The sequence below is a fragment of the Castor canadensis genome, chromosome 5 (assembly GCF_047511655.1).
Source record: "Castor canadensis chromosome 5, mCasCan1.hap1v2, whole genome shotgun sequence".
Taxonomy (NCBI): domain Eukaryota; kingdom Metazoa; phylum Chordata; class Mammalia; order Rodentia; family Castoridae; genus Castor; species Castor canadensis.
In genome coordinates, this window is record NC_133390.1 from 75622872 (window position 1) to 75635021 (window position 12150).

The 12150-nt window shown below is 45.3% G+C and overlaps 1 protein-coding gene across 3 annotated transcripts in view; it reads left to right on the forward strand.

Moving 5' to 3' along the window:
* Window positions 1–12150, forward strand: part of Xxylt1 (xyloside xylosyltransferase 1) — a 160061-nt gene that overhangs the window by 90734 nt on the left and 57177 nt on the right. For all 3 annotated transcript variants that reach the window (XM_074073485.1, XM_074073486.1, XM_020173622.2), the window contains one exon: window positions 3022–3154. In XM_074073485.1, coding sequence (XP_073929586.1) covers window positions 3022–3154 — 133 coding nt within the window. The remainder of the gene's footprint in view (window positions 1–3021; window positions 3155–12150) is intronic.

Here is a 12150-nt window from a genome sequence, read left to right on the forward strand (position 1 = left end):
CATGCTTCTGGGGCTTTTGCACTTCTGGGGCAGTGGCAGTGAGGCTGAAAACCACCTCCCTGAGTGACTATGATCAGAAGAGAATTAGGGTTTGCTGGAAGGAATGTGGCATGCTGGCCTTTCAAGTCAAGTCAGAGTTCTGAGCCCACTCCACCACACTTTCTTGTGTGATCTTGAACTAATTTAATCTTTCCAAGCCTCTGTTTCTTCATCTAAAAATGGGAATAATTCTGCTTAACATTGGGCAGTTGTACCTGTTGAAACTATTCTAGGAATTGTGTGGGGGAGGGGAGGAAGAGAATAATGGAGAGGATGAATTCAACTATGATATATTGACAGACTGGTAAATGTCGCAGTGTACACCCAGAACAATAATTGAAAAAAAAAAGTTTAAAAAAAGAAAAAGAACTGTAGGGAGGGAAAATGGGCAGTTGTGAGAAATAAGCTATTGCCTAGGCAACACTGAACAGTTAAAAACTACTAAAAAGGGGAGGTTGGTGCTTCGTGCAGCCATTGTTGATGTTGTTAGAACTTCCTGGGGCCACAAAGACAAGGTCTCCACTCTTTTCATAGCTTTGTCAACAACACAAAGCTGCTACCATGCGTTCTGGAAGGTGCCCATCTTCTCACTGAATGCCCCACCCCCACCCTCCTCATTCTCAAAACCCAGGATGATGTGCTTCCTCTGCTGGGGCTGATGTACCATTCTGTGCCCTTCTCGTTCTGTTCTCTTCTCATTAAAGCTCTTCCTTGTTATGCATAAGAGGTGTCTGAGACTCTGGATGTGGGAGCTGCAGTACAAGAGAGGGAAATGACTGGAGAAATGTGTGCCATGGGGTGTCCCCAGATCCAGCTGGCCGACCTTTGATGGCCCATCATGGCTCCTTGGTGGCTGCAACTTTCACTCCTGGCCATTCTTTCCTGGAACACAGTGTCCTTTTCTAAGGTCACCATCAGGGTCCATCCCCCTGTTACAAGGTTGCCCCTGAGGTACCTGTGGCTCTATTCTGTGGTCTGTATCTGCTCTCAACCCCTCAGCCTAGGACAGATTTCCAGGAGCCCAGCAAAGTCCTCATTAAGGCCTCCAGACATCCAGTCTCCCAGGTTATCAACTGATCCTGACTTCTGGGCTGCTGCTTTTGTTATTACTTTTAGGTGCAGGAAGGAAAGCAGTCGTTTTACTCCTCCTGTGTGAGAGTGGCAGTGGGAAGCCAGCTGGCAGGCAATGGAGCCCTCATGTGCCTGGGAAGACCCACCCACTTTCCCAAAACCTCTTACCACGAGGGCCGGAACAGCCTGGCACCCCTGTGCTTTCCTCTGGCCTAAGCAGCTGGAGTCTCATCTGCTGTAACTTTTTTCTTTTTGCTTTTCTAGAAGAGTTATGTAGAATGTCAACTAAGGTTTTGTTTCCGAATCACAAAGGAAAATAGAACAAGGAACAAATGAATCAGTTTTTCTTGAATTGTAGGCTGTGATTTCTTCATAAATTAATTTAGAGAATGGCTATTGGATTCCACAAACATCCCCAAGTGGCTGCCGGATGCCAAACCCTGGATGGATGGAGGCCAGATGGCCAAAGATGTGGTCCCTGTCTTCAGAGGGCTTCTGTGGGCAGCCTGTTCTCAGAGAGCTGTAAGATTCTGTAGCTGGGCAGGCAAGAAAAGACTATGTTCTAGAGTATTTCCAATCCTGCCCTCTCCAGTCCTGCCCACACTAGGGGCCCAAAACAACTCCTCCTCTTTCAGGAAGTTTTCCTTGACTGCTTCAAGTCTTAGTGAGTTTCCTGCTCTCCAGACTCTGGATTCCCAGCGCCTGAAAGGCATTTCCCCCATGTCTCAGCTTCACAGCCTCTTGAGGCACGTAATATCCTCCATATTTTAATAAAGCAACTGAGATTCGGAGAGGCAAAATAACTTTCCCAGGATCACAGGATTAATCTGCAGCAAAACTAGAACTGGAAACTCATGTGCTTCAATTCCCAGGCCAGGCCTTCTCCTCTGTACCAATTACTTTTCTTAATCATTTAACCCCACGCGTCCCCTCTCTGGAACCTTCATGGCTCTCTTCCAGTTCATATTTCAGACCTTTCCCTGTCACTATAATGATCTGCCTGCTCTCCCTGAGGGTAGGGCCCTAGCCTGTGTGATGTCTGGCCCCTTCCTGGCACTACACCTCAGGAGCTGGTCAGGCTCAGCTGGGCAAAGGATGAAGCAGTGAACTCAGCACATCGAAACCCCTTTGTGCCTTGCTAAACCGCCACTCTCCTCTTCTTACCTCAGACTGATTGGAGACAATGGAAACCAATACCTCATATATGCAGTTATTGGGAGACTGAATCACTAGGGCTCTTTTTGTCTTGTAGATGATGGATTGAAAACATGGCAGCAGGTGAAGTCTTTCTGCTGTTTTTCTCTCAATCTGTGTCTTGACAAGACACATACCTGACTTTGCAGAATGTACTAATAAGGGCCTAAGATGGTAATGTCTTTTATCTCTTTCTTCTGTGAGGCATTTACCACTGTGCCCCAAAGACAAAATACCGGGATGCTTTGAGTCTTATGTAGGGTGTCTGCAGAGTGTTTCATCAAAGATACTTTGGGTAGTGAAATGGTACACCTGGACAGAAGGCCTGGACAGGGAGCCTGTTGCCACCTGGTTTTAAATAGAACAGATGTCTTCAGTTGGAAGAAAACATGGATGGTTGTGAAGATTTCTAGTGCAGAGAGGGCTGCTGGTCATGGATGGGCCTTTGTTTCCAGTGGTAACTGCATTATTCCGCAACCACAGTAACAAGCTGGTGCCTTTCTCTGTGCTCTTTACTTCTGTCAATGGCTGAACCTCCCAGGATGTGTGCCTGTGTCTTATCGTCTTCTCTTCTTTTTCTTTTATTTTGCAATGGTGTCTTTCTAGCCCAGACTAAATGAGAACTCATGATCCTTCCTGCCTAAGCCCCCTCAGTAGCTGGGATGCCAGGCATGTACCACCACACCTGACCTTACTGTCTTTTTCATTTTCCTCCAGAGATCATGCGGATCATTCAGCTGGACCTTGACCTAAAATATAAGACCAACATCCGGGAGTTGTTTGAGGAGTTTGACAACTTCTTGCCAAGTGCTATCATTGGCATAGCTAGAGAGATGCAACCCGTGTACAGGTAGGTGGTGTCTGTCAGGGGTAGCCTCTGAGATCCCACCCTACTACTGTCCTCTCTTCTGCCACCACAGCTGCTTGGTTGTATCTGTGTGGAACCTTTCTGTGCTCAATCCTTGGGAGCGTAGGTGGACTGACTACTCAGTTGGTAGCACCGCAGGTGGGTCTGCTCCTGAGACACTGCCTCCCTTAGTTTGGGGGAGTTTATGACATTTTTACTTCTGGAAAGCCTAGTTTTGTGATTGTAGGCTCTGAGTGAGCTCACAATTTTTAAATCTTAGACTTTGTCTGACAAAGGAGGCATCAGGATTTACCCTGTATTCTAGCGACCACTGGACTTTCTTGCCCCCCATTCACATGGCGCTATGAGACATAAGTGGAGGGGTTGGTCAGAGCAGCAGTGTGGAGGGAAAGGTAGCGCCTCCTGTGGACACAGATGCTGCCCAAGGTGAAGACACACTTTCAGCACGAAGCAGCATTTCCTTCTCAGTGTGTGTCACAGAGAAACTAGCACCTGGGAGCCAGGAGACATGATCAAGAACATTCTCTAGCATCCTTCGTAGTAGCCACAAACTGAAACAACCTGAATGTTCTAGACAGTAGAATGGATAAGTAAAATGTATTCATCCAATAAAAATGAGGAAGTGTTAGTGGTACGCAATGACAGGATAAACTAACAGGGAATCTTTGAGAATGCATATGCAAGTATGAAAATGATAGGAAAAGCTAAGATGTTCCTCAAAGCCAGCATCGGGGGTGGGCATGAGAGGGATGGTGTACACATTCCTTTGTATATAATATGTGTTTTACAGTTTAAAAGAAGAGAAAGGAATAGCAGAAGCAGGTTTTTGTTAAAAACAAAACAAAACAAACAAAAAAAAAACTGAGAATTCCATGTTGCTGACCCATCCTCCAGCAGCTAGAGTGACAGCTCCCCCAGCTCCAGCACTGACCAAGTTTGCTCAGAAAGAGCTGGGATTCCACTGACCCTAGGGCTTGCTTGTGTGCTCCATGAAATCCCCAAGGCTGGCTCCCTGAGGAAATCCTGGAGTGAGGCCCAGTCACTGGAGAGCTGTGTGAGTTTCTCCTCAGAGGGCTGGGGAACAAGAGACAGCCTCTATTTGATGGTGGCTCTTTGCTAGTCCAAGATCACATAACAGGAAATTCCTGCAAGGCATTGAATGAGCTGATAACTCTTGGGGTCTTGTGGGCTGTTCTCTCTTACATAATCTACTCAGGGTGCCCCAGAGTCTCTGGCATGGGGGATCATGACCATAGCAGACTCCCACTTCCTTCCTTCACCTTCCAACAAAGCTGTCGTATGCTGTGATCCTTGTTTCAACAAGGGAGGTGACAAAAGGAGCATTAAACACAAAATCCTAGATGCTAGTCCCAGCTCTGCCATGACACCGAGAGCCTTGGTGGCCCTCTATGAAGGGGTGTAGATAAGCTTCAAGACCTCCCTCTCCAACTGTGGCTTTGGTGGTCATAGCCCTGCCAACCCTGCTTGTCTTCCCTCCATCTGGAAGCTGCTTATCTGTGGTGAGCTCCCTTGTGCTACCAGACCCTGGGACATTTACACTGGGCTGATTAACAAATGCAGTTAGTTAGAGCAGTGATGCCTTCAAGCCCTGATGTGGAATTTTCCTGTGTAATGCCCGTGGAAATCTGGGTGTTTCACCTCATTTAATTTAGATAATCTTGACCAGAATTTATATGTTCTGTAAATCAAGAATTTTATAACAGAGCAACTTAAGTCAGTTTAATTTCTTGGCCTTCCCAAAAGAAACATCTGAATGATTATAGATTCAAAATGAAAATGTTTTCTCACCCTTTGATTTTTCACTTTCCATTATGTCCAGTGAGAATCATGAGACCCCCCCCACTCCTCTACCACCGCCACCACCACTGGTTGAATCTAAGAATGTCATTTGCAGGACCTGAGCACTCAGAGCCCACAGACATTTAAGCTCCTTTTCGTGTTCCCTCCATCCCCCCTCCCCCCAGTAGAAATGTTGCTAAAGACTTCTAATAATGAAGGCTGTGAATGCCCACCCTGCTGGCTCTGGGGAATCTGCTGGTGTTGGCTAGTGGCAGACAAGGAACAGAGCATGGTTTTTGCTTCTTCCACAGGAAAACTAGAGACCCCAGTGACCTGGAAAGACAGTGTTAGTCCTCTGCTACTTAGGAGTCTTCACCTGGCAGGGCTATGGGGCGAGGATGAAGGAAGAAAGAGATGGGAAGGGAGAGAGTGAACAGTGTCCACGGTGTCCACGCATAGACAGGTGGAGCTGGGCTTTTCTCCTGAACAGGCAGTCTTGGCCTCCTTGAACGTGACTGTCACAGTTTATGGGGGACCTGCAGATCAACCATTTGCCCTAATTATTGCCTGCAGAAGCAGCCACTCGCCACCCCAAGTATTCCCACAATCAAGGATCTGCCAAATGACCCAGTGTGACATTGACTAGTTATTTATCATAAGTAGCATCTGCTAACATCTAAGAGAAAAAGAAGATTAAGAACAAAGCCAGGCAGCATAAAGCACAACCTGACTGGTCAAGCCAGTGTATCTTGGTCTGGAAATTCACTAAGCAGGAATAGGATTGGATCTCTCAGCTGTGTCGTTTTTATCATCACTTGTCTCATAGTTACTATACTTCAAAGGGCACATGTTGAGTCATTTCATGGTGGTTTCCCCTCTATTGTGTGCCACAAATGTTCCCAGCTTGGAGGAGGGTGGGGCAGAAGTGTTTTCCACTGTCCATTTGACAGATGACTTTTTTTTTTTTTTTTTACAATTTCTGTTTCCCCAAACGTTCATCAAACTAGCTATTTTTCTGGACAATGACACGGGGATCATGAGATGTTAGAATAGTGGTAGAGAATGTCTCTTGGGTCTCTGTGACTATCCTGTGGAGCCAAGCCTTCTGTGGCCTTCCTCATTTGAAAATTGGGGTATCTGGTCATCTTGGGTAGAACACTGCCTTTATTCACTTTGACCCTTTTTCTGGCTCTTCCAACTAGACCCCTAGACAGGTCCTGTGTGATGATGTTGATTGGGTTAAGTGACCAAAAGAAAAGACGTTAATACCATGTGTTTTATAAATGTGCCTTGTGAACGTGCTTCCTTATGAATATAATAGAAAAGTCAAGAAAGCTGGTGAATGCTCTTTATATGCAGCTTAAGGTCACCAGCAGGTAAGGCAGCTTGAAGTATAGGAAATGGTGCCAGGTTGGACACAGAAGCAAATTAGCCTTGGGACATAATACAAGTCACTTGATTCTGTATATATGGAATGCACACAATAACTAACAAACTCAGGTGAAGCAATGTACCTGGAAGTTTCTGGTGTGAGACACCCCAATAAAGAGTGCTTCTTCTCTCCCTTAATCCTTCTATGTTTGTCCTTCTGGACTCCTGCTCCACCTTAACCCCACCACACAGGCCAGTTAAAGGTATAGGACACCAGTGACGTGGAACTTGAGATAAACAACAGATATTATCTTGTGTAATAAGTGTGTTCCAGGTACTGCACTGGACATACTTAGTAAGCAGTTATTTATTATCTGGAAGTTAAATTTAACAGATTATCCTGTTTGTTTTTCCTAAATCTGGCAGCCCTGCCCCTATCCAGGTTTTAAAACTACCCCTTTCAGCAGAAGCAAGTGATCTGGCTTTCCTACAGGAACGTTGAGGAAGCAGGAACAAAGGGAAAGTGGAGCTTGGGCAGGAAACCTGGCCAGGGGTAGAAGGCTGCCCTCAAAGTGTCCTGAGGCCACCCTGCTGAGGTATACCACCCTATCCCAGCCAGGAGCCAACCAGGGAGGCTATGGGAGCAGGAAGCCTTTCAATGGCTTGGCTATTGACCCTAGAGACTAAGGGACAGAAAGAGGAGGAGCCAGGTTACAGCCATGGGTTATGGTCACTGGGCCCTGGGGCTGGATGCCTGAGGAGCCTCTGAATGGTGGCTTTGTTGGTGGGGTTGCAGTTGTGTTCTCCATCCTCAGGCTGTGTGCTGGAGTGAGCCCAGACCCACCACGAGGCTGGAGCAGCAGGAGGATCCTGTCAGCTGCTGCTAACTCACCACTAGGCAGGAATTTGCTTTTGTGTTCAGTATTTTAATACTGTCCATTCTTTCACCTTCTTGGGTCACAGGGCCTTTTTTATTGCTAGTGCTATGCCAGCCTAGCTTCTGTCCAGATTCATTAAATGAAAATGTCTGTCCAGGTTCTCTGCACCTACCTATCCCATTCCTAAGATTGGAGTAGGGTTCTTGGGAATGCTGGGGAGAAAGGGAGGATGTGAACTGACACTCACCTACTGCCACTCTGTTGCTGTGTGATCTTGGGCAAGTCTCTCAGCCTCACTGCAAAATGGAGATTATAACACTGTGTACAGCAGAATTGGTGAGGGATTAAATGAGATTACATATTCATCATCCATGGCATAGAGCAGCACTCAGTAGCGGTGACAGCAATGTTATCCAGAGTCCTAGCTCAGCCACTGATTAGTTCTGTGACCCTAGAGAAGTCATTTAAACTTTGAGCTTCAGTTTCCTTATATGTAAAGTCATGGCTACTGGTAACATAGTTAGTGCTAATATTTGGGCTTCTCAGCTTCTGAGCCCCTTCCCTATCTTTGAGGACATCCCTGCCATAGGAGCCTGCCCCCTATTTTGGGAGACTAGAAAGCTGGTTGCTATATTTCCAGGCTTACTTGCAGCTAGCGAGGGTGTGGAGCTGTGGGTACTGTCCCCCCCAACACTTCCCTGAGGAAATCACCTTCGTGAATTGCTGTCTGTACATGGCAGCGTTTATGTTCTTACTATATATACTGTAAGCAATGTAAGAATTTGCAAAGAAACTGACAGTGCAATGGGGAGAAAATAACTAGTTTCTAATAACAGAAGGAGAGTTTAATATTTCAAGAGAATATTGGAAACCTAGAGATTGAAAGAGGGGGAGGTGTGCAGTGTAGTCACAGAAGAGGAGGAGGGGAGGGGCAGGGAAGGACCATGCCAGCAGCAGGCACTCTGCCCCTGGTCCCACACCATGAACCTCTTTCTGCTTCCTGTGCTAGGGTATTTGGGTCTTGTTACCCTGCACTGAGTGTGGGCCATTCTGTTTGCTTCCAGACCCCAGGCCATGGCCAGGCCCTGATCATCACTGTAGTTTCTGTTCCATTTCTGGCCCATGGAGATGTTTGTCTCATTTTTGAACCCAACTATGTCCTGTTCCCCTATTGGCCCCCAGATTAAAATATATAGTATATAAAAGTGGTTATTAGGTTGGGTGTGGTGATGTATACCTATAATTCCAGCACTTAGGAGGCTAAGGTAGGAAGTTGTTGAGCTCAAGGCTACACAGCCAGACCCTGTCTCAAAAAACAAAACAACAACAAATTTTTAAAGTAATACATTTTCATTAGACATTCAAATAGCATATGAGAATTGGTAACCTTTAAGAAACTTTCTACATATTTATTGATGTGTATACATATAAATAAACTCTTTTTCTTTTTTTTTTTTGCTTCTGTAGACCAGGCTAGCTTTGAACTCGCCTCCCAAATACTGAGACCACACCCAACAAACTCCTGCATTATATGTTCTTGGGCATCTATTTTCATTCAGCACTTTTGTGACCATCCTTATACCTAATTCAGTCTTCCTTTGTTAAACATTGCTAGTTTCCTAAGATAATTTTTTTTACTTTTTATTATGGAAAACTTCTAACATATACAAAAGTAGAATCATAAATACATTTTTTTGAGACATGGTTTCATATATAGCCAAGGCTGGCCTCACCCTCGCAATCCTCCTGCCTCAGCCTCCTGAGGACTGACTGGGATTACAGGTGTGCACTGCCATATCCAGCTTGAGTGCTTCAGTATTAGAATACCCATGGAGCTTTCGCAATGACCAGCTGGTAGCAATCTTGTTTCATCTCTCTTCCACTCACTTTTTCTCTTCCCCTGATTATTTTGAAGCAAATCCCAGGCATAATACCTTTTCATCTGTACATGTCATTTTTAATCTTTTCTTTTTCTTTTTTTTAAGCCTACCTACCATCGCTAGGCTTAAAGCCAGGGAATTATGAAACTGTCATTTTATCTGCAAATTCCTTGGTCTGACATCAGTTGGTATGAGGGAAGAAAATAGACAGAGGCGGCTATAGCGCTAGCTTGCCAGCACTCTCCATCTCTTTCCAGGCTGTCTATTATCAGGATGTTTATGTGACCGTCACATCTGTAAGGCTTTACAGCTGATATAAATTCATTGTTCACTAGGTGTGAGGCCCTCTTCAGAGGAGAACCCCCTTCCCCCACCTTAGGATGTATAAATCAGGACTTGAAGATGAAACTAATTCATTCCATTCTCTCTGTCCTCTGATACCCGAAGATGAATTTTTTTGTCCTTGTTCTTGTGTGTTTTGTTTTGTTTTAAATTCACCAAGATTGAGCCTGTCAGTTTTTATTAGAGTTAAATCTCAGTAAAGGAGAGAAAAGCTTGCCATCTTTTTCAATAATGATTTCTTCAGAAAACTGGACCGTTTTTGCCTAGCCTATGTCACCTATGGGAATCACTTGGTTGGTGTGAGGGGGAAGTTGGGGGATAAATTGACCTTGCAAGAGATAGAAAGTGTGCTATAAGGTTATCTTTTAATACCCTCATGAAGATGCATTTTAAAAGGAAGTAGCTGTATATGGAAGAGCCAAGTGACAGTGTTACTTGTGGTAACAAGTAACATGTTATGTGGTTTCTCGTCCAAGGGCTGTGTCCCCCTGTAAGCTGGGACACCTTGATACCATCCAAAGATGGGGGGGTGCTTCAGCTGAGAGCCAAAGCCTGGTTGGATGTGTGAGAGGCTTCTGGTGTCTGAAAACAGCTCTTTCGGGTCCTTTGCTTGCACATTCTGAGCTGTGGTTCTGCTGAATCAGTGAAACAGACTCACCACATCATACATCACAGATGCCTCCAGGAAGAACGAGTGAGGAGTGAATGAGTGGGACAGGCTGCTGTCTTCTCCCTGCTGCGAAGATGAGTGCCAGGCATGCAGGAGAGGTTTGTTGAGTAAATGAGGGAGCAGATGTTTAACCAGAGGATGCTTCCTCAGCAGGGCGGGGGCCAGCTGTGAAGTGACTCTCCATGGTCTGCTTATAGAAATTGCTTTTATGTGAAATTTTTCTTTTTAAAGACAATCCATGGGAAACCTTGTTATTCTCAGGTTCTATTTAGCGCGCTGTGCGCGTGTGAGCCATGGGCTTAGGTGCTTTAAGGAATTATGAAGTAGAAAACATGGTTCCTGCTTTCAAGGTTACATTGTAGGGGAGATGCGGCAGACAAAATGTACACAATGCCAAAGATGTGACTTGCGGTTTGGAGGCTTGAATCCTAGTGTGGAGATGTGACAGGTGGTGGGGCCCATGGAATGTCCTTAGGTCACTGAGGGCAGTGTCCTCTGAAGGAATGAAGACGGCTAGTTCTCATGAGAGGGTTACTATAAAAAGAGCAGGCCTGCTGCCTCACCCTCTCTCTGGCTTCCCATTTTAAGGTGTGATTTCTTCCTCCAATACATATTCCTGCTGTTGTAATGCCATCTGCTGTGAGGCTCTCACCAGAGCCCAGCCACTACGGACACCATGCTCTCGCATCTCCGGACCTGTGAGCTAAATAAACTTCTTTTCTCTTTAACATCACTCAGTCTCAGGTATTTCACTTTAGCTATGAAAAATGCGCTAACACAGATGCCAACACCAAGTCACTACTGCTGTTTGGAGATAGCACGTGGATATGCCACCAAGATATTCTGCGGTAATAACCGCAAACTGCTGAGCAGCCTACCCCACCCTCAGTTTTATTTCAGCCTTCAAAATGCTAAGAAGTTCGTTACCTGTCTTTCCTCTGAAAGGTCTCACAGGAGGGTGGTTGGATTTGCTTTGTGGATCTAGCCTCTAAGAAGTGCACTTAGAGTGGACCGAGGTCTATGCCCAAATATAAAACTTGGTGGATAGTTGGTGAGGGCCTGGCTGTGCAGTAGAGAGAAACTGGACTGTCTTCCAAAACATGGTAGCTTAACTTGTGGGACCCTTCCCAGAATGCCCCATGGAAGGTGGGCCTGGACAGATACTACAACTTAAGGCATAGCAGATGATGGACCTAAAAGGACTTTTGTTTTTGTTTTTGCATTACTGCAACCTGTTTCTTTGACAAAATAAATACCTCATTGAAAGGGCCTCATTTGCAATTCATGCAGCAAGAAAAAGGATGGACCTATCTGTCTCTTCAACAAAATTAGAGGTAAGGGCAGAAAGGTTCTGCCTGTAAGCGAAGGGGTTGGGAGGGAGAGGGTGGGGGGAGGGGCAGGGGGGAGAAATGACCCAAACAATGTATGTACATGTGAATAAGTGAACTTTTAAAAAAAGGACTTATCTGTAAGCATCTTCCTGGGGAAACAGCAAAATAACAGGATTGAATCACAGTGGCACATGTATAAGAAGGACCTTCTGTGACAAATGGTATATGGGAAGGACTAAGTTCAATGTGACCAGCTACATGTGAAGGGAATTTCAGTAAAACTTCATGGCCATTTGGGTACACATCTCAGTTGCATGACTGCCTTTCTGCAGGTGACTAAGTGACATGGATATGCATTCCCCATATCTATGGATATGCAACTCCGTCTCCAGTTAACAGCAGAATTGGTTGTTGTAGAAATATTAAACTTTTAATCTGAGCTAGGGCTTGAATCAAACACCTTGTCTTCTACTCCTGCTTTCCGTGACTTCTTTAAATGAGTTATTTGCTGCTGATTATAGAGAACTCCTGTGATCTCTGTTTGATGGAGGCAGAATTGATCCCCGCATCCAGTAACTACCCATAGGAATGTTTTCATCTAGAAACTTAGCCTTTCTAACTGTCCCCATCCTTGGGACTTTTATGTTGATGATTGCAAAAGAGGAAGCTTATTTCAGAACCAGAATTGCTTAGTATGTAATTGCCT